At 38.3% G+C, this 25,231-nt stretch overlaps 1 protein-coding gene across 2 annotated transcripts in view; it reads right to left on the reverse strand.

The window, feature by feature from the left end:
• The window catches only part of SATB2 (SATB homeobox 2), a 121,770-nt gene that overhangs the window by 89,981 nt on the left and 6,558 nt on the right, over nucleotides 1-25,231 (reverse strand). For both annotated transcript variants that reach the window (XM_083707949.1, XM_083707950.1), the window contains exon 3: nucleotides 3,881-4,057. In XM_083707949.1, coding sequence (XP_083564075.1) covers nucleotides 3,881-4,057 — 177 coding nt within the window. The remainder of the gene's footprint in view (nucleotides 1-3,880; nucleotides 4,058-25,231) is intronic.

Here is a 25,231-nt window from a genome sequence, read left to right on the forward strand (position 1 = left end):
ATACTGCGTCAGACCATTGGTCCATCTCATTCAGTACTGTCTACCTTGACACGGGTGGTGCTGTGGGTTAAACCACAGAGCCTAGGACTTGCCGATCAGAAGGTCAGCGGTTCGAATCCCTGCGACGGGGTGAGCTCCCGTTGATTGGTCCCTGCGCCTGCCAACCTAGCAGTTCGAAAGCATGTCAAAGTGCAAGTAGATAAATAGGTACCACTCCAGCGGGAAGGTAAACGGCGTTTCCGTGCGCTGCTCTGGTTCGCCAGAAGCGGCTTAGTCATGCTGGCCACATGACCCAGAAGCTGTATGCCAGCTCCCTCGGCCAATAAAGAGAGATGAGCACCGCAACCCCAGAGTCGGCCACGACTGGACCTATTGGTCAGGGGTCCCTTTACCTTTACCTTTACCTTTACCTTTACCTTGACTGGCAGGGGCTCTCCAGAATTTCAGACTAAAGTCTTGCCCACCCCCATCTAGAGACGCCAAGGACTGACACAAACATGAACTCAGTTATTGAGAATCTTTCCCCAATACACTCATAAATACCAGATATTGGTGAAAATCAACATGGGAATATTGCTGACCTCATGTTCTGCTTGTAAACTTCCCAGAGAGATGTTTGGCACCAGCCAACCAGAAACTGCCTTCTGGGAAAGATTGAGACAAGCAGTTTGCCTATGACCGCAAACCAAGTATCAAAACTGAAATATCTTCCCTTCTTAACCCAGCAGCTCAGTCATATCACCTGAGTTTCTATTCTTTCAACTCCACACCTCATTCAAAAAAAGGTACTGAAATTTTGAAAGGCATTTGTCCATGGAAAAAATAGCATACAGTCCATTTACAGATAGATGGTGAGTTGGAAAGTCAGCTTATATGGTAAGCAAGTGCGGCAGACTGACTGTATAGATGCTTCACAGAGGATGGCTAGAAGTAAAACGTTTTTTAAAAGCGTGATGTGGTGGCAACTACTAACATTAGGCCCCAGAATAAAATGTAGCATTTTGCCTTACCTCCAAGTATTTTTTCTAAGTCACTCCAATGTGCATAGAAGCATCTGGATTAACACAGAGCAGTCTCTGGACCATGACAGGTACAAAATATGCAAGCCAAGAAAATAAATGTTTAACCTGTTAGCCTAGCTACTGTTTCCTAAGGATGAAACAGGCAGTAGCCTATTTGAGACAATCTCTCTTCCTCCACATGAGTTCCCATATACCTCCCCTAGTGAAATGCTCAGCAAGTGTGTGGGTCAGTGAATGAAGCTGCATGCCTCCATAAAGCACCCTTTCCTGGGATCTCCTTCCCTTTGTAGATGCCAAGAATGATGCCTTGGCTGCTTAATTCAGAATGTTCCACATGTTAGCTCACAACATGTTAAGCAACTGTGTTAACCAAGATGGATAGTGCTGTCAAAGAGGAAGCTGGTTCAGCATGACAGAAGCAGTGGGATATAGTGACCTTTATATTCAAAAAGAAATGTCCTTAAAATGGCATGAAGTGGTTCTTTTAAAACACTTTTCTTGCTTTTTTATGTTTGGTAACTGAGTGCAACATCGCTAGACTATTACTACACATACGCTTTATTTCCAGTTAGACCCTTAAGCTTGCTCATAAAGCTGGTGATGATTCATATTCTTTATCACACTGCTTTGATTTTTTTAAATCATTCAAAATTCTGTTTTATTAGTAGTCCATGTTCCAGGATACCTAGATTTTATTGACAACTGAAACTCTTACAGAATATATCCAAATTTGTCAGGTGCATTTTTATAGTAAATAATGAAAATACTGGTTTGTGCCCCAAAACTATTTAAAAACCACTTGTGGTCCAATTCTAACCAGCTTTGCTAAGCAAGAAGATCTACTGAATTAAGTGAAATTAATTTGCAAGTAAACATGCTTAGAATCACAGCCTTAAATTAGTATAACTGTGCAAACCATCCACATTATTTATCAAAAAAAAGCAAAGACCAATGATTTTTCTTGACTCAAGAAGTATCATTCCACTCCTTTATAAAGAATCTACTAAAATGCAGAGATAAATAATTTCAGCAACTTCCTCTTTTTAGGGTGGGGTGATGCTGGTTAGGGCTTCAACATTTCAGCTGCAATCCTAAAAAGTAGAGTAAGTCCCGTTGGACAAAATGGAACTTACTGCTAAATATACATGTAAAGGATTGTACTGTTAAACAATTAATCGTTTAGATTAACTGAATAAACAGTACCTATGGTCTACAAAAAAGGTACTGTGAATAAATTGGGTAGCAGACTTTTAAAATATATATTAAAGTACTTCTAAAGCTACATATTAAAATAAACATTCTCTCTTTTCTGACTCATGAAAGGCAATGTATTTTCTAATAGGATGCCGGGTATAATACACATATACATCTATACATCATCTAAAAACTAAGTATGCTTCTTGTCATTGTTTTCACTCATTCAATTTATGTAAATTTAATCAGTAATCAACTAAAGCTCATGTGAACAACCGAGATTTATTTAACTGGGTGACAGATCAGAGAGAGAGAGAGAGAGAGAGAGAGAGAGAGAGAGAGAGAAAGAAAGAAAGAAAGAAAGACCGGCAGAATCCGAGACCTGGGAGAAGAGGTCGTGGAGGAGGACTGGAAGAAATTCAAGGACTATTTACAAAAATATTGTAAACTGTATGAGTGTTGAGAAAGATGCAAGATTATAAATAATATGGCACCATTAAATTAGTTGAAAGGAATATGAAGATAAGTGAAAATATATGAAAAGTTAAACTTTGGTTAAATAATATGTTAAAATTAAGCTTTTAAGATTTGGGTAAAATTATTTAAAATTAGGGACATAATATCTGAAAGTTATAAAATAAGAATTGAAACAAGGTGATAAATTGCTGGATAAAGTTTGATAAACTTGGAACGCAGGAACGAGAGACGTGAGGAAGTCCAATGAAGTGAAGAAAGTATGGTTATTGTAAAGTTATATGTCATTTTGTTTGTTTTTTATATTGTATTAAGAAAATCTTGAATAAATATCTTAGAAAGAAAGAAAGAAAGAAAGAAAGAAAGAAAGAAAGAAAGAAAGAAGACATTAAAATTGTAAGGGAATGTTCAGCTTCTCTCCAGGTAAACGCATATGCTGAAAACAAAAGCTGCATAACACATAAGGTTTAAAACATTCATCTGTTACAACAATTAATATATTCAGTTCTGGACTGTAAGTTTAAAAGTTTGGCTTTGTTTTTAATCATTTTTTCCTTCATAGAAAGGTCTCTCAAATCTAGTATTTTTATAATCTAAATCTAACCAGACAACTGAAGTAGATTTCCTTAATTTGTCTCACTAATTGTTAGGAAACAATTAGCTATAAAATTTCTATTGGAGAAAGAAATTATTGTTGTTGTAAAGTCTTTATATTTATCAGGAACATCTGGTAATGGCTTGGTCTGCATATCATATAAAGCCAAACTTTGGCTTAGAGTGCATGTGTGGGCTCCTGACAGTGACTTTACTCATTCCAGTCCTTTTTGCTGCCACCCCCAGCTAAGCCAAGATTTGGCTTAGCCTGGACCCATGGTGATGCCCTCTCCAAACTAACCACATGTTGTACCCAAGAACAAACGTTGGTTAACAGCTCATGGTTAGATTGCAGGGAACTTAACCATGAGCCTGGGTTAGGATGACAAACTAAGCCAAATGCTGGCATAGCTGAGCTTCGCACAGCAGCAAAAAGGAGCAAAGTGGCTTTTGTTCAATGGGATTTCCTCCATGTAATGTAAGCAGGTTTAAGGTTTACTATTAGCTTCCTTATTTGCCTTTAGAATACATCTTGAGACTATGGAAGAACTTACTGCATGCTAGTGACGAAACAATCAAATACTTTTATGCAGTACCTTGTGCCTGAGCAGCAGAGCTGTGAGAATATCCGAGAGCCAGGAGTGCTGTCTCCACCAGCTGACTAAAAAGCACATCTTTGCGAACCAGAACAAACTCTGCATGTTCTTCTCGATTATCATATTCGAGAGAAGTGTCCAGCTGCTCCACCACACAAAAGACAGGAATCATCAAACCTGGAGGGGAAAAGATGGTTGAATCCACAATTAGAGACCATAGCTATTGGATCAGACCAAAGCTCCAGGTAATCCAGGATCCTAGATGCCTTTGGGAGGCCTACAAGCAAGTCCTAAAGGAACAGCCCTCCCTTGCTGTACACCCAGAAGCACCGAGGTTTCAGAAGTGCACTGCCTCTTAAGAGTGGGATTTCCACTTAGCTAGCAGACCTAATATCTATGGATTTGTCTAACCATTTAAAAAAGCAATCTAAGCTAGTGTTCATCACCAAATTGAAATAGTCTTATCCCACCTCTCAGTCAAGAACTCCCAAGGCAGCTAAAAACGTTTTTATACATATCTATTAAAATTATACAAAAGCAGAACAATAAACAAGAAATCAGTTCAAACAGCCATAAGATCAAATTCCATTAAAATCTAGAAAGAATAGAAATGTTTTAAAGTGTTGGTTAGAAGCAGCTAGGGTGGGCACTTGACAAACCAATAGGGGCGGGAAGCTCCAAAGATACAAAGGTACAACAACTGAGAAGACTACATTGCCACCTTCAAAAAGACAGAGACACTCTGAGGAGCACCTTCCAAGGGGGTCTGAACAGTCAAGTAGGCTTATAGGGAACCAGGTGGTTTTTCAAGTACACAAGGCCAAGCTTATAGGAATCACCACCACAGAATAACTGTGAACTACATGAAATAGTTCTTTTTCTCTCTTTGCTAACAAAGCACACACAAAAATCCTTCAACATTTATTAAAGATTAATAAATAGATTATGAAAAGGTCTTCAGAAGGAGATTATGTCATTGAGTTGTTTCAAATAAATCATCAAGCACATTATAATCATTATCACTTTGCTCTAACCACTAACTTCCTAGGTCCAGTTTACCATAAATCAAGTATATTATTCATCATGTCTATAGTTTTTAATTGTGTAAAAGTGCTTTTCAATCCTGAAAAACTCATCTTCAGAACAATCCAATTATATACACCACTAATTTTCCTATTTTACATATAGGGAATTAAAACTGAATTAGCTAAAAATACCCACAAAATATATTCCTGAAACAGGACATGAGCTCAGGCTTTCCAATGCCTTAACACAGGAATTAGCAACTGGTACCCAGGGTCAGTCAGAACTTGTGTCACCCCAGGGCATCTGTGTCTGGCAGCAGCTACAGCAAACAGATATTTTAAAATTTCCCACATTAACCCCAATAAAGCACTTGTAGGGAATTTAAATGGCTGTCTATTCTTGCTGTCACCAAGTAACTACACAGCCAGGAGCTCGCCAGGATCAGAAAGGACCCACCAGAGGTTATTCTGTTAAGCAATCTCCCAGCCTTGAGCACGGGCCTGCACAACATAAGGTGCACGGCCAACTGCAGTCTCCTCTTTGACATTTGCTGCCTCCTAGGGAATTCCAACTACCCATGGTTTGCTGTTCTTTCCCACCTCTTTCTAGAAATATATAAGCTCTCTCAGGTCATAAAAACCTGGAAATATAAGAATGTCTGCATCACTATATTTGCATTGCTTCTCTTCTCACTGGATTCAATGCTCCTCCTGAAGTTGGCACCAGTTTTTTCCAGTTTGTTGCAGTCAACTATGCTGCACAACCCACATGTATCTCAGGCACTGAGGTACATCTGAGAGAGCAAGTCTTGTGTAGTGCTGCCACCAAACTTAGTGAGAAGAAGCAGAAATAGTGGAGAACACACAGAACAAGATGACTAGAAAAGGTGTACTGAAAAAAGGGATGAGGAAAGAAAGAAAGCACTCTAGCATGTAAAGAGAGTTGGATAACAGAGCAAATGAAGGGGGGATAGGCAGAAAAAAGGAGGTAAACAGAGAATGGGCTGAACACATAACACAATGGCAACACAACGTACATGTGCTGGAACAAAATGAAGTGAAGCCTCAGGCTTACACACTTTCCCCGCTCTTCTCATCCTCCCACAGATCTGGGAAAGACTGGGTCAGTGTTTCAATCCACTTTCCCCCCATCTGAGATTGCAGTGGTTTATCACAAACACTGGTCACTTTCTAAAAAAGAAATTTCTAGCCACGCATTATAAAGCTTGGTCAATGGCTCCCTTACTTCTGCTGCATGAAGATATACTGTAGCTTCATGCTAGTAAAATGACCAGTGAAAAGTACTGAACCATGAGATGCTACCTTCATTTGGAATGGAGATGCTCACAATGCTGATTTGAGAACCTCGCAAGTAGAGCAACTAATTAGGCAATGCTCCTTTGTTCTGTCATTGCAATATTTCATATTTGTACTCCCACCTTTAGCCCTATGGCATGAGAGGTTGCCTGCTCTCCTAATTCAGTATGAAAATCAGCAGATGAAAGTAGGGAACAACATAATTATTTCTTGCCAGATTAAAATCTATTTCAAAATAAATACGTTTTGCACTCTAACAAGTGTCACTTACTCCCATACAAAAGCTTGGTTCATTCTAACAGTGCAGTATTACAGCAAGTGAAGCCCATCAAAATTATTAAAAATTGGGATTGTATGATGATGTAGTAAATATTTTTTGTTAGTCCTCCCACATCCAGGAAAAAAAGTTTTAAAAAGCAGGGGGAGGAAAAGTAATTTGTCTAGAAAACAAATCTTTTCCTATTATAGTAAAGGTAAATGGATCCCTGACAGTTAGGTCCAGTCACGGATAACTCTGGGGTTGCGGCGCTCATCTCGCTTTACTAGCGAAGGGAGCCAGCGTACAGCTTCCAGGTCATGTGGCCAGCATGACTAAGCCGCTTCTGGCGAACCAGAGCAGTGCAAGGAAATGCCGTTTACCTTCCTACCGGAGGGGTACCTATTTATCTACTTGCACTTTGCGGTGCTTTCAAACTGCTAGGTTGGCAGGAGCAGGGACCAAGCAATGGGAGCTCACCCCTTCGCGGGGATTCAAACCGCCGACCTTCTGATTGGCAAGCCCTAGGCTCTGTGGTTTAACCCACAGTGCCAACCGCATCCCTTTTCCTATTATAAACAAGGCCAAATTTCACATATGAGGATGTAATCCAGCCAAAGTTAGCTTTTAACAGAGGACAACAGGAAAGAAAGCTAAGCATATCTCTAGCTCTCCCACTAAAATCAACGGAACTTAAATATGCTTAACATTGGCATGATCTTATTGAGTAATTCTATGTAGTTGTGTTCTCCAAGTGTTACTAGTATCAACCCTTTGCCTTTATGATTAATTCAACAAAGCAGATTAGAAGAAACATAGTATCAGTAGAATGTTATCAACATAGTGACTGAACATTGACATTCATCATGCATACAAAAAAAATTATTAAGCTTTGCAGATTTACTTAGAATAAATCTCACTAAGCTCCGTGAAACTTGCTTCTGAACAAACTTTAAATTCCACTTGCTTTTTCTTCTTGTGTCACAAAATTTTACTGTACCCGATTAAATATAGTTTGTTATATATTTACTATGTTCTAGTCTACATCCCCATTGTACAAAAAGTGAAAATTACTGGTTACTGCAGTATGAGTCTTGGGCTCATGTACTATCTAACCCCTCTCCTCTGATGCAGTTGTGAGAACATCAAAAGCTTCCATTTCGATTGCTATTTAATCACAGTTTAACATTATATTCAGAATATGCAGACCATAAAAATGGAATTCCAAACATTAAATGAGCACTGACTACATTTGCTCAGACTCATCATCAGGATATTACCTTGTACCCAATTACATCTGGGAAAGAGTCTAGAAACTAGATAAAAAGAATTGGTTCTCAGCACAAAGCCTGTTCCAGCTTCCTAATATAGCAGTCCTCTAATGGCCACTCAAATGAACTGGATTGTCCAAGCTCTACAGTACTTCAGATCCAGCAAACTTTTCACATCAGAGGCACCAGCATGTGAGGGCTATTGGGAGGGAGTCAGTGTTGCAACCTGACATCAGGACATTGGGAGGAGCTTAGGGAGAAGCTGAACGGGGGGGGGGGGAGCACATGACTTCAATGGCCAGCGGCTCCTCCTCCACCACCTCCTGGCACTACCAGTAGAAGGCCACTTCCACTCTCCTTCTCCTCTTCAGGAGGAGGAGGAAGAGCCGTCCACTGGAGCCACACTGTGCTTGGCTCCACACTTTACCTCCACACTTTTTGGACATGGGGGTAGCCCCCACACCAAAAATATTCAGGGGGCCAAAAGGGCTCCATTCCCAGAAGCTGGTGCCCATTTCACATTTTTGTAACAGAAAATTTTGCTGTTACTATTTTGAAGCCTATAGTTCTGTACCTCCTGCCAACCTAGCAGTTCGAAAGAGCGTCAAAGTGCAAGTAGATAAATAGGTACCGCTCCAGCGGGAAGGTAAATGGCATTTCTGTGTGCTGCTCTTGTTTCACCAGAAACGGCTTAGTCATGCTGGCCACATGACCCAGAAAAACTGTCTGCGGACAAATGCCAGCTCCCTCGGCCAGTAAAGTGAGATGAGCGCCGCAACCCCAGAGTCATCTGCAACTGGACTTACCGGTCAGGGGTCCCTTTACCTTTACCTTTATAGTTCTGTACATTTACATTTAAATGTATGGACATTTATCAGAACCACAAGAGAAAAGCTTGTAACTATAGAAGTTACACTTAGGTCAGTTGTTTTCTGTGGTCCTAGCAGGGAGGGGGCACAGTCCTTCAGGGATGGAGGAGGAAATGGTAGGATCCTGAGGCAGGATCTGCAAAGATCTGGGTGGGTTGAATGTCTGACAGGGGTCTTTCACTGATCTGGGGTGACTGTAACCCCATTGCTTTGCCTTCTCAAATCAGGTTGGGAGAAATAGACCTCAGGAAGGGCTGCTACCTAGTTCAAATGCTAGTCCCAAGTGTATGGTTTCAGGAGGAGGTTGAAGAGGTCCTGACTGGTTCCTCTTCTACTCTTGGTCTTTCATTACTGACACAAACCACAGATCTCCACATGCAATTGTGCATAATAGTTTCTACACACTCACCTACAGCAGTGATTATTAATGTTGCACTGATACGAGTTCCCACAAGGAAGATAAGTTAAGACCCCCAAAAATTACTTTGAGAAGTCTGACCGAAAAGATCTAGGAAGACATACAGCTTAGACAATCCAGTCCAAACAAACAAAAACAAATGCAAAAGAGGAGGGTGTTTGTTTTGATTTTTAAAAGATTTGGAGAGAGAGAGAGAGAGAGAGAGAGAGAGAGAGAGAGAGAGTACACACACACACACACACACACACACACACACACACACACACTTGTACCCAATTCTAAAATTATGTGTAATACCAATGTAATTTAAGACAAATACAGAAGTGGAAATGTTTGCCTAAAGAGAAGAGATGTTAACAAGAAGAATTTGTAACAGGGTCTCAGTTTGGAATAGGAGCAGAACCTGAAGATGCCTCAACTAACACCACCAACACCAGTGTGGCTTCCTTAAATGATTGCCCAAAAGCTTTCTTGATCTATCATAGGTGCCAACTCCCTGAAGCTCTGAGTGCCCGAGCACCCACAAAATTCCCCATGAAGGGGCCAGGCACCCACTCCTGTCATCTATTGAGTAAGTTATCATTCCTTATCATTTTTCTCATAGGAATTCTGAAGGTCAAAATCATGTGTTTTCCATTAAATCACACCTACCCTTTGCTCTAGAAATACAACAGCCAGAGATTGTACTGGCAGTCCACTGCAATGCTGGTCCACATTTTGACACATGACATTAGGGGTACCGTCCCACATTAGTCCCACTGAACTCAACATAGCATACTTCTGAGTAGTCATGGATAGGACTGCACTACACAACAACCATATTACAAAATTATTTGGGTCAACAATCTGTAATATGAACAAGTTATTTATCAATTGGCAAATTAATATGGTTGTCATATTATTTGAACAAGTTTCAAGTTGAAACAAATGCTTTGTGTTTTCTAAAGACTCTTCTGTCTATAAAAGCCAACACAAAAAGATAATCACAAGCCAAAGGTAGATTGGGAGAGCATAGGAATAAAGGGGATACAGCAGGCTCCACATCTCAGGAAATGATGGTTTTCCTGTTTACTTCGGGGGGGTGGGGGGAATATAGTCATCTGGTGTCTAAGCCAGAATCAGAGAGGGTAAAAGAACTGACTAACCTGCACTAAGTAGATAAGAGGGCTGGAGGGGGCAATAGAGGGCATATAGAAACTTCTCAATACACTCTTAGAGCCTGTCATTCTCACTGAATACATATAAGCCAGAGGTGAAGATGGAGAAATGACTGAGCAATGTAATCCTATGTGTCTAGGTGTTGTATCCACAGAGTCCAATGGGTTTGACAGAGAGGTCATGGCTTTAGTTGGAAGAGATGAGAAATACAGACATTAATGTAATTGGCTACATTCAGGTTTTACTCCTTTTAAAAAAAATACACTTTCAGTGCAATTCTGTACATGTTTACTCAGAATTAAGCCACAATTCATTTAGTGGGACTTATTCCCAAATAAGTGAGTCTACAATTGTAACTTTAATGTAACTGAAATGGGGGGAATGTTTTTATTTCTAGTATCTTTAGTGTATGTGTAGTTATGAGAAGCAGTCAAAATCCAAGGCAAGTAATAATTCATTTTGTCTAGTAGCCTGATATTGCAGTCCTATAAACCTGGGAGTAAAGCTCATTTATCCAATGGGATTTGCTTTTTCTCCCTTAGGTTTTTTTCCCCCCTGTACTGTAAAAGCAAAGAAAAACACAAAACAACTCAGTAAGTACCAAAACAAAATGGACAAAAAAAAGGTAAGACAATAGGATGGCACTTGTTAGTGAAAAAACATTATTTCCTAGGATAAAGAGAAAATTCAGTGTAAAATGATTAACTCATATCTTCTATTATTATTAAGATTCATATATTTTCTACGACAAAGATAAAAGCAAAGAACCTGTAAGAGCCAAATGGAGAAGAGTTATTGCCTCATGATCACAGTTGCATTGTCCACCACAAGTAGACAGTCATGCATAGCACTGCATAGTAAGAAAGTGACAACACTGTAAATGATAGTCTCAGTTTTCCTAATTATTTCATCCCTGATCAAAAGCAACAGCAATGTCCAGCTGTTTCAAGCTAATCAACCTCACAGACAAGCCATAGCTCTTTTAAAAAAGCAAGCTCATAGACAAATGGTTCACAAACTGAAAAGTTGCTGCTCTTTAAGATACTGTACTGTCCAACACATACTTCAGTATCTGAGAAAACACACACTCATGATTTTTTCCACATGACTAGTGCAACAAATCTTGTTACAGTACTAGCTCACTCTCTTCCTTCCTCTCACCCATCCTCTCTTTCTCTCTCTCTCTCTCTCTCTCACACACACACACACACAGAGAGAGAGAGAGAGAGAGAGAGAGAGGAAAATACTGGAGAGAGAGAGAGAGAGAGAGAGAGAGAGAGAGAGAGAGAGGAAAATACTGTATATCCAATAGTTCCACTCAGTTGATAGTATGACTTCCATCAGCGGAACAGAGATGGAAGCAATATTCAGCAATACGTCTCCTACCTACAGCCCTCCATACTTCCCTCACCAACTCCAGAAGGTTGCAAGATGCTCCAAAACAAAATCTGGGGGCAGAGGAAATTGCTAAAAATTGCATGCCACCCCAATCTGCTAACAGAAGCCTTACAATCAGCTGAGCTACAACTTTGGATAAAATACATCATTTTAAAGAAAAGATAGCATACATATTGCTACTATCTTTATTTTCCTCTGAAGATGTAATTCCTTACCAGGAGGAAGAAAAAAAACCCTGTCAAACCCAACTTTTCCATTTATGTTAAAGGCAGGCTATGGCTCTGAAAAAATGTATATTAAAAAACAAAACATAACATAACTTAGTTATTTCTTAATACAACTTAGCCATTTCATTTGTTGTTTTACAAATATCCCACACTACTATATATAATAACATGAACTAATGGAAAATATACTAATATTTCACTTCAAAAGAGTGACGCCATTTTAGAACTAGTACCTTAGATGTTTTTATAAAACCACCTATTTAATACATACTAGTGCTTTTGATGCCTGTGGCATTTTTAAAAAATGGTTCAGGATGAGAGAATTAAAGAGAATTCCCTGCACAGCTATAATTTTTAAATGCCAATTTCTATGCCATATTCCACCCACAATTAATTTTAATGGTCACGTTACAATGTCTTAAAAGTGAGACTACAAATAGACCTTGTACTGAAATATTAGGATGTCATCATATGTAAGTTTACAGTAAAAGCTTTTTCCAAAAGGAAGAAAAGTGAAGAAACTACTGTATTCACATCTCAAGAGACTAGAAAACCCTGTTGATTTTAAAAGGCAAGTTTAGTGAATTATTATTATTAGCGGATTTTTCTACTATACAATACTGTATATTATATTGCAGGGTTGGAAAAACCTTTGGCACTACAGATATTGTTGGACTAAAATTCCCATCATCTCCAGCCAGCATGACCAATGGTCAGGGAGGATAGGAGCTGTAGTCCAACAACAAGTGGACAATCTGGGGGACTGAACTACCAAACTGCCCAGGCAAATACTACGTCCTGGCTCCCACCCAACAAATCCAGACACAGGTGTTTTACCTGAAAGATCAAAACAAATAGATCTTTATTCAGGCAAGTGATGGCACAAGCTCAGCAGCAGACACAGTGCACTCAGGAGGAAGGCAGAAAGTTCAAAACTGCAGGGAAATGACAAAGATGGCCCACCAAGTTTCTCCATCCCTCCTGCCAAGCTTTTAAATACAAGGTATGACACGTGTGGCGCTGTGGGTTAAACCACAGAGACTAGGACTTGCTGATCAGAAGGTCGGCAGTTCAAATCCCCGCGACGGGATGAGCTCCCGTTGTTCGGTCCCTGCTCCTGCCAACCTAGCAGTTCGAAAGCACATCAAAGTGCAAGTAGATAAATAGGTACCACTCCGGCGGGAACGTAAACGGCATTTCCGTGTGCTGCTCTGGTTCGCCAGAAGCGGCTTAGTCATGCTGGCCACCTAACCCGGAAGCTGTCTGCGGACAAACGCCGGCTCCCTTGGCCTATAGAGCAAGATAAGCGTGCAACCCCAGAGTCGGTCACGACTGGACCTAATGGTCAGGGGTCCCTTTACCTTTACCTTATGACACGTTCGCAGGCTCTCTTGCCTTGTGGGAATGTTGAGTTTTCAAGTGCGCACTCCACCAGGGTGGGTGGGTCTGCTCCCATCTGCAAAGGTGGCACCTGGTTCCAGGCAGCAGGACTGCAACAGCCTCCCCACTCCACTGATCAAAGCCCTCACAACTTCGCAGGAAGCTCAAGAGCGATAGCTAGCATCCCTGCTCCTCCTTCCAAAGCAACTGAAATGGAAATTCCCCTCTTCACCAACCCAGGTCCCACAATTCACACACATTCTTTTCATCCTTGTCTTCTATGGGAGCCTGCTAACCCAAGTCCAAGAGTTGTTGCTCATGATGTACTGTAGTTTGGTGGTATTTTATCTTGTGTAAATAATCCATGAGGTCACAATGCCCTCATATCATTGGTGCCTAATTATTTATTTTTAACATGATATGACCTCAACAAAGGCAAGATTAAGGGCCCCTTGCTTTCCATACCCGCAGGAATCTGGGTATGTATACATGTATACACACTTTGTTTAGCAGCAGGCACCCTCTGCTCTATGCCTTAAGACACTATCACATTTAAAAACTGAAGCCTTTTATGGATGTTGTGTGCTTTGTTAGCTGAATTTCAGTTGAAATAAAATTGCAGCTGTTTAAGTATCTCCTACCATTCTAATAAAAACCAAGATCTATTTGCTACAAAAAATGTAAATAATGGTTGATTACAAAAGTACAGAAATTTGATTTCATTGTTCCAAAACAATCAACTTTATTTGGTTTTGCAACTCATATCCTTTGTAATAATTATTTTTAAATGGTGATTTCAATCAGGGGTAGCTAATCTTTTTTAGTCTAAGAACAACATTAGTCTCTGACCAACCCTCTGGGTGCCACATGCAAGGGGTGGGTATGGTCACACACAAACACACACAAAGGTAAACATACACACAGGGACACAATCCTGTGCAAATCAGCTGATGGGGCAATTTACTCAATCAATCTGAGGGAGGGAGAGATTTACAACTGCATTAGGGCCCTGAGATTAGCACACCCTACCACTATGTCTACTTTTAAAAATAACTTTTTCTCACTGCCACTAAAATTGGGATGGGAGGCAGAAAATTTAGCTGAGGGGGCTTGTTCAGGCTACAAAACTAAGCGTATTTTATTTCATTTTTATTAAACTTCTATCCTGTCTTTCTTCCCAAAAGAGCACACAATGGGAAAACATGGTGGTAAAAAAGTACAAGTAAATATAAAATAAAAACATATTTAAAAACAATTAAGGACTTCTAAAAACACTCCTGCTTTAAATACTTGATTGTATTTGACCAATGATGACATAGAACCCAGAAGTAAAACAGAACCTAATGAAGGCATATAGCTCATGAGAAGGAAATGTAAGGAAGTGATGAAGGGAAGCACTCTTAATTTAGAGCACTGTAGGCCATTTTAAATGCAACAATAAAGCATGATTTGGAGCATGTTGGTACAGTCATAGCTTGTTGGTACAGTCATAGCTTGATGGCTACAGAGCTTGATCATTAGGCTATAGACAGAAATGTGGAGTGGAAGATTTTCCAGTGCTAGGGTTGCTATACTTTGAAAAAGGAGAACATATTTACAGACTTCTACGTTTAACAACGGATTGCTAGGATGACTCTCATTTTAAATACCCCTACTATATGTAGGCTATAGAAACTGTGGTATATTATTAGTAGCAATGTTCTTAACTTTAACGAGCCTGCCAGAGTAGAGCCGTGGGTGCCACAATTACAAACGCCCATGTGACCACAACACTGGCCTACAGCCGCTGTTCCTCATTGGCCCTGGGAAGAAGGGTGCAGACATGCTGCAGAGTTCTCCCGTTCCATTCATGAAAAACAAGGGGTGGGAGCACGATGCATGGGGCTTTTAAATTTGTTTCTATTTTAACAAATTATTGGGATATTGTAAACAAACAAAAAAACACAAATAAAAAAACTGGACATTCTGCCAAATTTTAAAAATCCTCCCGGACAGAAATTTTAATCCTGAAAAAGAGGGGTCCAGAAAAAAGAGGACATATGGCAACTATCCAGTGCTTTATTCTGTTTTATAAATTCATTAGTAACAATCAATGGGTGCCAACTTCAATAAAGCATAGGCAAGCTTGGCCATTTCAAAGTTTTTAGCTTTGTTTACTGAATACAAGTAAAATAAACATGCTAAATTAGTTCATGCTCTAGGGCATCAGAAAAAATTCTGATGCAAACTAAAAAACTTATGGTGCAAATTACATTAATTATATTAATTTGAAAAGAAAGGTTTTCTGGGATTTTTCTCTATCCAAAAATTCCCAGAAAACCCACATCATTGGCCTTAGCACATGTGTCCCCTTCTCTCTTTACATACTCCAATTTTCTCCCTCGGTTCCAATTTAGTGTCAAACCAGAGTCTGCCATTACATCCAAAGTTGGGCAACCTATCCAAGGGAAGAAAGAAGCACACAAGCATAGAGCTTGATCACTTAATGCCATACTACGATTCCCCCCCCCCATTTCATTTCTATACCGCTTTATATTTTAAATAAAAAATCTCAAAGCGGTTTTGTTATTACATATAAACCAACCCTATTAATATATTCCAAATACTAATTATTTTGCTTTGTCCCTTGAGTTGCTTCTAAGCCCTCTGAACTGCATGGTTACCAGGGTCTGGCCCTAGGTTGGAAAATAATTCTTTATTTCTTCTTGCTCTCCTTTCACCATTGCTCCCAAGCTTATGGCTGCCAAGCTTATGGCTGCCTATGTAAACTAGGTTATATTTACCTAATAGAGAAAAAGGGAAACATGGGAAGGCATCAAGAACAGAAAAAGAAGGGAGGAAGCCTCCAGGTGCACAGAAGTTTGAGTCCGATGCATATAAAAAATAAATCCTCATTCAGGGGCACTCTTGTATACTTTAACAAGGTGGGTCTTAGCCCTGCATGTTGATGGTATCCTGAAGAATTTATATTTAAAAAACTTTTTACTTCAAACATACATCTCTGTATTTGCCTATCATTCACTGTATTCTATGTCTACTTACCCAAAATGCAAAAAAAAAAGCCTGATATTATATGGCAGCTACTATACTGTAATCAATTTCCAAGACTATTACCCTATTTTCCCTATAGGTAGAATGGTCTTGCAATAACAGATGTTAATAATATTCATTTCACACCATGTTCATTTAACTTTTGAGAGTCCTTGAATTTGCAAACAAAGGTTTATTAGTTAACTTTTCATCAAAGAATTTGAAGTATTATTACCTTTCAGTTCTATGCAAGCTGAATGAACAGCAACATACATATTGCAAACTAGGATATGTACATGAATATTAAGAAAATCAATTTGCTGGTGTGTGCATAATGCTGTTGCTTGTAGAAATATCCTCAAATTTACTGTGACTAGTTTGCTCACAAAGTACTGCCATTATGATTTGAATCATCTGCACAATATACTAACAATTCTGTTTCTAGACTCCAGAAGCTCCTAGCCTGAAATGTAAGGATAAATGTTCCATGAGATCACCTTCCTACTATACAACCTTTTATTTCTGCCTAGTCTCCACCTGAACTGTGCTATAAAGATCTTGGATTACTGTACAAGGAAACTGGTAGTCTGAAAGGCCTCATTTTACATCACAAGTAAAATATGGTTCTATACTCTGCCAGTTTAGGAACCAAGGAACGCAACGCTAAACCATATTCTGAGCCACCGTATATTCTGCAGTCTAAACATCCAAATGGGAAGGCTCCTTTCTTCCTAATCTTGCCCTCTCATGGCACCATTTTTCTAAGCGGCAGGAACACTTAAAAGTCAATTCAGGAAGAAATCAGCATATACCTCACCTTTCAATATCTCCCAAGTCAAATATATACTGTAATTATGCAATCACTAGTAATATATGGTTCATTGTGAGACTGCAAGGAGCTTGAAATAATAATTCCGAGCAATCAAACAATGCATTAGGTTGTATGGAGAAAATTCAAGCTAATTTGGAACCAACAATAAATTCAGATCAAACAAAATGGATCTTGCAAAAGAAATGCAACAGGAAATCTGAAAATGGATCTGGGAAAATGCTTATAAACTTTCAGGGGAATTTCCACACATTATTATTTAGTTAGTATTTACACCAACACAATTAAGCACAATATCCCCAAATGCCAGTGATAAATGTTGACACTCTAGGGCTTTGAGAGCAATTTTTTACATTTTCGGACATACCCCTAGACTAATACATTGAAATTTGGCAATAAAAGAAATCCAAAATACTACTGGACATAACATTACAAATGATCCTCTTGTAATTTCAAACGGGATAGTATTGGAATATAAAAGACTCATCTCTTAAAAGCAACATGTATGGCAATCTCTTAGGAGCAAAGCAAACGCTATTGATCTGATATTGATTAATAGTTTATAAGAATTTGGGATACAGTATGCATGTCCAAATGAAAACACAGCAAAAGTCAGAGAAAGCAGGCAGCAAGTTGTACATTTAAAGAGAAACTGAGCCTTTTTATTTTGTATTAGAATAACGAAGTACAATAAAGTACAAGATGCACTACATCCTTATGTGATATTAATAGAATCTGTTAGTAATAAGGTAGCTCTAATATCTTTCATTTTTCCTATTTTATCAGAAATAATCACCATTTATTTCCACCACAACACTTTTGTTATGCTGTATGATATTGGTAAATTATTGTATCATAATTGAATATTGCACGTATTTTCTGATGTACAGTTTGGCAAATACTATTTTTAAGAGACTGGGGAGGATCATGTCAGTTCTAAGGGCTTACAGAGTTCAACAAACAAATAAACCAAAGCAGTGGCATAGCGTGGGTTGTCAGCACCTGGGGCAAGGCAAGTAATTTGCACCCCTAACCCGTGGATTTGCGCCCCCTACCCCTACCCCCCAGATGTTGCGCCCGGTGCGGCCGGCCCCCCCTGCACCCCCCACGCTATGCCACTGAACCAAAGCTTTCCAAACTGTCTGTCGAGACACGTTTGTTTGTCTGTCGGCTGCAGTGTGTAGGTGTGTTGCGCGAACGCTCGCCTTGCTCCTTCTGGAGCTGCAAAAGGGTTAGTCTAACCTCTGGTTTGCTAGTAAAACTGAATTACTATGTTATGAAATGATGCATGTCTAATAAATGTTTCACCAACATGAAAAATTTGGAAAGCTCTGAAATAAGCAAGCACACCTACTGTACTGGGAAGTTTGCAAATAACGTCATAACAAAGCTTACAGTTTGCCAGGGACCTTACTTTATCTCTAATTATTAATTCAGTTGATCTAGATGCAGGACTTGTTTATAGTCACCACTCTGAGACCTTTTCTTCTATCCCCACAGAGGAAAAATGCAGGTAGTCACTGGTGAAGAGGTCAGCTGAATGCTACATGACAGGCAGGCCCAGCTTCAGTACTTCAACAGTTTGCAATAGCATACTAAACTGGGAACTGAGGCCATTAAACTGGGAACTGACGTCACTCAGACAACAGCTTTCACACTGTACATTCATGGAGAGAAAGGTTGCAGTGGTGGGGTGGGGAGATGGAGCACAAAAAGTAGCTGCACGAATTAGGACAAAGAGCTGAGAAAAGTGTACGATGGTTTACATCCTAGTTGCTCCTCTGTTTGTGTAATAAGGATAAGTTTTTATGAACTCTCCATCCATCTGTAACTTGCTGCACCAAATCCTGTACCATCCAACAACCAGGAGCATATTTTCAGGGACCTGGGGTCTTCGGAGGGATGGGTAAGGCAAAATAACCCTGTTCCATGAATGTGAATTATTTTCCATTCATGGAACAAAAGTTAGGATCCAAGACACATTTTGGGAAGAAAACTTCACTGTCTCCACTACTCAGATATTCCTTCCATTTCATAAAGCTGGCAGATGACAAACGAATCAAGTTGTAATGAACAAAGGGGAGGAGGAATTAAACTGGCAACAGGAAGTGCTTCCTCTCACTGAATTTAAAAGGCATAAGCCCAATTATTTCACCTCTACTTTAAAATCTTAATAACAGCAGTTACTAAAAACTTGTCCATGTCTGTGAGCACAAGTCGCATATTTTCCACCATAAATACAGATTTTAGCTAACAAGATGAAGTAAACTAAACACCAGTTCAGTTACTCTGTATTTTCTCAAAGTCTAAAAATTGGTAGACTATGTGACAGGTCCATCTCATTTTTCTTAATGATGTTTTTATTATTCTTTCACCCAATTAAAACAGAAATGGATATTGCATCTTCTGACTGTATAATTGTTATTGTAATCTGTTTTCGATCACTGCTTGGGAAATTGGTCCAAAACAACATAAACTATCCACAGCCTCAAAATTCAAGTCATTTTCTTTTACTACGACACTTAAGGAGACATCTATCATGTTGCTCTGCTAGCATGTGAGTATTATGGCAAAAAAGTTATTTGTAAGTTGGGAAAAGACATTATGAAAGGCACCTTTTACTGCAAAGTAATGCATAACTCATAAGTGAGATTTTTATTCCTTAATAGCCAATAAAATACAAAATAGCAAATCTAAGAGATATGCATATTCAGTTATAACATATAAATAATGGAAAGGCACATCACATAAAAATATGATTTTATTTTCCATTTTAAAATATAGGTTATTCAAAGGGCATGCTTCATTTGTAATATGACTGCATCAGCAATATTTATCTTTTAAAAGGAAGATCCTAAACATAATCCTAAACACCTTTACATGGAATGAAATAAAAACCCAGAAACCTATTGACAAATAAATACGCTAAACAAAAAAGAAAATTTTCTCACAATACTATTATTATGTTATATTAGTCCAACTAACAGTGCAATCCTACCCACATAACCTCAGAACTAATGCCACACTAATTTCAATGTGTCTTACACCTACGTAAATGTGACTAGGTTTGCAGCCTAAACCACGTATCTTAGAGATAAACTTAAGTAGCTTCTAGGCCCAACACTATTGCATGTTATGAAAAACTGCAAATCAAGTTATTGAAGACAAGTTTCTTTGTTTACCAAAGAAACAGTGGCATGTAACAAGTAAATATCTGCCAGTTAACAATGACACCTTGTATCTTTAAAAATGTGATGTGGGAACCTACTTCCATTGTTTTAAATGGAACTAACTTCCACCTATACGATTTTAGGTTATGATCTTAATCATATTTCCTTGGACTCAAGTTTCTTTTCAAGTCTGCATACATCTCCAATTTTACTATGCAGAATACATTTGTTCTCCATGTACATAGACTGCCTATGGGTGCACATTCGCATGGATAATGACCACAGCTTGGCACCACATGCACAATCAAGAAGGAACCTAAGGAAAGTCTCAGGCTCAAATGCTTTCTTCCTTCTTTCTCCCTTGAGGTTGGGAGAAAACCTTAAAAGAGTTTAGTTTGACTTTCCACTAATCCTAGCTTGTCATATCAGAGGAACCAATGTTCATGGTTTAAAACAAATTCTGGTCAGCATCAAAACAAACCAACTTGGAACTATGGGGTTTGAAGCTGGCTTGTTTAACTAACTAGAGTTTGTTTTAAACCACAATCTCTGGTACATATGACACAAGTCAGGATAAATTGAAAGTTGGAACTAAATACCTGTTAAGTTCTTCATGCAGTTGAACAGGAGGCAGGAAGCGAGGAACTATGCAAGAGCAAGGTTCATTCCTGCTTATGGATATAATTCTAAACCATGGTTTAGCATTATACGCAAACCAGGCTAATATGGGAACAGGGCAGTAAACCAGTTAGAAAAACTGCTGGAAAATGAATGTCTTCCATATCCATAACTACCTGATTCACATCTGGAATCATTGGGGGTGATATATTGTGTCAACCAGCCATTATTAAAGGAGTAGAATGCAGCAATGTGCTTCTGTTAGCAAATGGACTTTCGTCTATGCAACAAAACTCCCCCGTGTGCACTCCCTAAATTTGTACCAAATTTGGGAAGGGTACATGGGAAGTGGAGAGGGAAGGGAAGTTGTGTTGCATGAGTGGGAATTACTGTACTAACGGAAGTGCATTATTGGATACCACCCTAAGATTCCTTTTGTTTCATCTTTAACTGAAATTCTATTTTGCACAAATGCAAAGATTATATTATAGTATGCATAATCCTGCTATCTCTAAATACAACATAGGAACATTTGACCACAGTTTCAGTAATAACTACTGAAAGGCACGAATGACTGCTCATAAACTGCAAAGAAGCAGGTCATATGATAGCAAGTATATTTCTAGTCCTACTGAAGACACATAGAATTATTAATTTCTAACAGCACAGCAATCTTTAACAACCTAAAACTTGGGGAAATGGTCTGATTCATTTTTTTATAATAATATTTTTTTAAGCCCTAAACGGCCTCGGTCCAGTACACCTGAAGGAGCGTCTCCACCTCCATCGTTCCGCCCGGACACTGAGGTCCAATGCTGAGGGCCTTCTGGCAGTTCCCTCGCTGCGAGAAGCCAAGTTACAGGGAACCAGGCAGAGGGCCTTCTCGGTTGTGGCACCCACCCTGTGGAACACCCTCCCACCAGATGTCAGAGAGAAAAACAACTACCAGACTTTTAGACGACATCTGAAGGCAGCCCTGTTTAGGGAAGCTTTTAATGTTTAATAGACTATTGTATTTTAATATACTGTTGGAAGCCGCCCAGAGTGGTTGGGGAAACCCAGCCAGATGGGCGGGGTATAAATTTATTATTATTATTATTATTATTATTATTATTATTATTATTATTATTATTATTATTTGAGACATGTAAACAATTCTAACTGCATCAAACATCCACCAATAAATGGTTTGCATCTCACAGCAGTACACAAACCAGTTTACTGCATTTTTCCAGTGAATGCCATAACTTGAAAAATGCCTGCATTAGTTTCACTACCACTAACACACAATGCTAATTGTAGCTCTGCACAGAACATGCACATGTGTGTACACACACACACAAAGCTGTCTTGCACTTTACATTTTACTCACTAAAACATGTGGTAAACTCATTTATTTCCATAACCCATTACATGTAAAACAGTCCTTAAATTCTAAGGCTTTTGTATCTAAGACTGCACAGATTTTCGTTAAATTATTGACATTACTGTAAGACAGTTGTGTTAAATCCCCAAAGAGCAGAGCACCTCTAGAAATATCCTCTACTTGTCTCATTAGAAAAATTAATTTTTAATCTTAAATATTTTTGCATCAAACACTTTTAAAAATTAAAAGTTATAGAGAGAGGGGGGAATTAGTTGGTACAAAGTAAATATTATATCACTTGGGGAATCAATTTGCTGGACAACTCACGCATTGCTATGAACAATCAGAGACAATACGTTCAAAGCAATCAAAGTAAGTTTAGAGAATAGAAAGCCTACTGAACTTATTTCCCCAATACTGTTGTAAAATTGACATAACTATACTAATTTTAGAATTGATATTGTTAATACAATAGACATAATGAAGGCCCTAAAAGAAAATATTAGTGCTAATCTTTAAAAAGATACGATAATAGAGAAAGCCTTGCACAATGCTGATCCTTTTTTTCTGCACTCCAAATTAACTGAAACTTATTCTTCACAAACACAAGATCAATGCTTAGTACTCCCTGATGAATGCTCAGCTTAAATATGGTGAGAAAATGCAGCACGGGAGAGATAATTAAGTACATTTCTCTGAAATCTTCAGTTTCTCAAATGTTTGTCAGTTGTGGCTTTAGCTCTTAAAACAGTTTCACTTATAGAATGTCTTCATATGAAAGTGCATCTGTTTCTGAGGAGTTTATACAGTAGGAATCAATTAACATAGGATTGATTCATCATTTATTGGGGGGGCAGCTAAGCACACACTATAGTTCAAAGTTAATATTCTGTGTTGCCAAATGAGCACTTTCTCTTTCAGAGGATGCTGTCACATACACACATTGTGTCAGCTGAACACTATCTTGGATTGTAAAGCACCATTAGACAGGCAGGAGCTGAGCCCTAGTACCCTAAAAGATGGTATTTTAATCTTAAAATGCTGTTGACCGTTACTGAAAAGAACCCAGTAAATAACCCGTATAAGTTACCCAATGTTATATGATATGGAACTAGATTAGTCTGCTTAATGTCTTGGGTTATAATGGCCTAATGCTTTCCTAATTTTCACTTATTCCACATAATTTTCAGTTATTCCCAAAGAGAAAATGAAATTCATTAACAATAATGATGATGCATTGTTTCATTGTTGCACTTTCATGCTTACTATACTACCGTCAGGGGTTTTTTCTGTGGCTTGCTTTGGTAACACTAAATTAGCTCAGAATTATATCAGCATACATTCTACATTATATTGTCATTAACTATCGCACTTTGCCCAGCTCTGAAGTCCTACAGAATATAAGTCTGTCAAAATAGTATACAGTATACCTTTTACAAAGCGCCACTTTTTTTCTCCAACTTCTAAGTGCACAGTTTCAGTGTAAAAAATTAACATCAAGATTTATAAAGCGTTACTGAAATACATTTCTTGCACAGGTGATACAATGCATTCCACTATTACCAGTTAATGTGCATTGGAGAAAATGTTACACTTTGTATACTTTATTGTATACACAGATAGGCTACATTGACCATAACCACTTTTCAGCAGATAAGCTACTAATAGATTTAATTTTTTAATAAAAAACCTATCATATATCAACATTTAGTACAAGACTGGAAGACACAGAGTTAGTCTACTCCATGTACTTCTGCTGACACTAGAGCCCCAGTGCTATGTAGTAAGAAATCATTTAAACTTGGTTTCTAGTAAATAGATGTTAGCATCAGAATGCATGTACAAAACATAAGAATATTGGCTCGTCCAAAACACATTTAATTGGAAATGAATCATACTGTTTTGTTATTTCAAATAAGTAGACTTGGACTCCTTACTCCTCATCCTACAGCTATCCATACAAAAAAAAAGCCTACAGATCTGCTCACTTTCTAGGGAAATATGGTCTATATTAATGTTACATTAACAGAAATAAAGGAGCTGATGGGCCCTGATCAACAGAGAAGTTTGGAAAAATATTATAATGGTCTTGATCCTAAGCATGCTTCTCCCAATCAACTCAGCTACACTTCTAACCAAGTAAATTTAATGCACATGCAGATAGACAGGCAATGTAAAGCCTGACTAGACAATTTACTCTGCACCTAAATCCAAAACATGACTGTGTTTCTCAAAACATTAACAGTCATGCATTCTATTGAAATCACTGGGATTTACTTCCAAGTAAGCATCTGATCCAATTTTTCCAAAGTATAAACAAACATGCATAAAAGACTTAGAGCTAATACTGATGTTTCAAATCTCTTATGGTTACAACTTTATGAAGAACATTTCAAGTAAAATGTTCCAAAATGATCCTAGATGACTCCTCATTGGATGATATTTTATATTTTTGTGGATGCTGAGCTGCAAATATTTTGAAACCAAATCAACTACAGATTTGCTGTTAATACAGAAATCACAGAAGAATATTCTCTCACTGGGAGAAAGGAGATGGCATACTAGGTGACTCCAAGTGTATGCAATGTTCATGTTTAAAAGACAAAGACGGATGTAAAAAAGTATAAAACTCATTATACTATCTAAAGAGCAATACTGTTCCTCAAAGTTTACTTTAGAGGGTTTAGTTTTGTAACATATATATATATATATATATATATATATATATATATATGAATCAATACTTTTAAAAATGTTAACATGCACTATTTTTTTTTAAAATGTGTATTATCCAAGATGTTATATTATATAAAATTTGTGTAATCCAAATTTGTGCAAGAGAAAACCTGTCTTTGTCATTTGAACTAGCTTTCGTTATCAAGGTATATTCAACCTTTACAAATACAAGGAAATGCAATATACCTCTCACACAGTTACAATGAATAGAAGGAACAGTAATGAAATACAAAGTATTATTCTCTACCAGTAAATCACATTAACAGTTGTCACACACAATATT

The sequence above is a fragment of the Podarcis gaigeae genome (assembly GCF_964106915.1).
Source record: "Podarcis gaigeae genome assembly, chromosome: 1".
NCBI classification, from domain to species: domain Eukaryota; kingdom Metazoa; phylum Chordata; class Lepidosauria; order Squamata; family Lacertidae; genus Podarcis; species Podarcis gaigeae.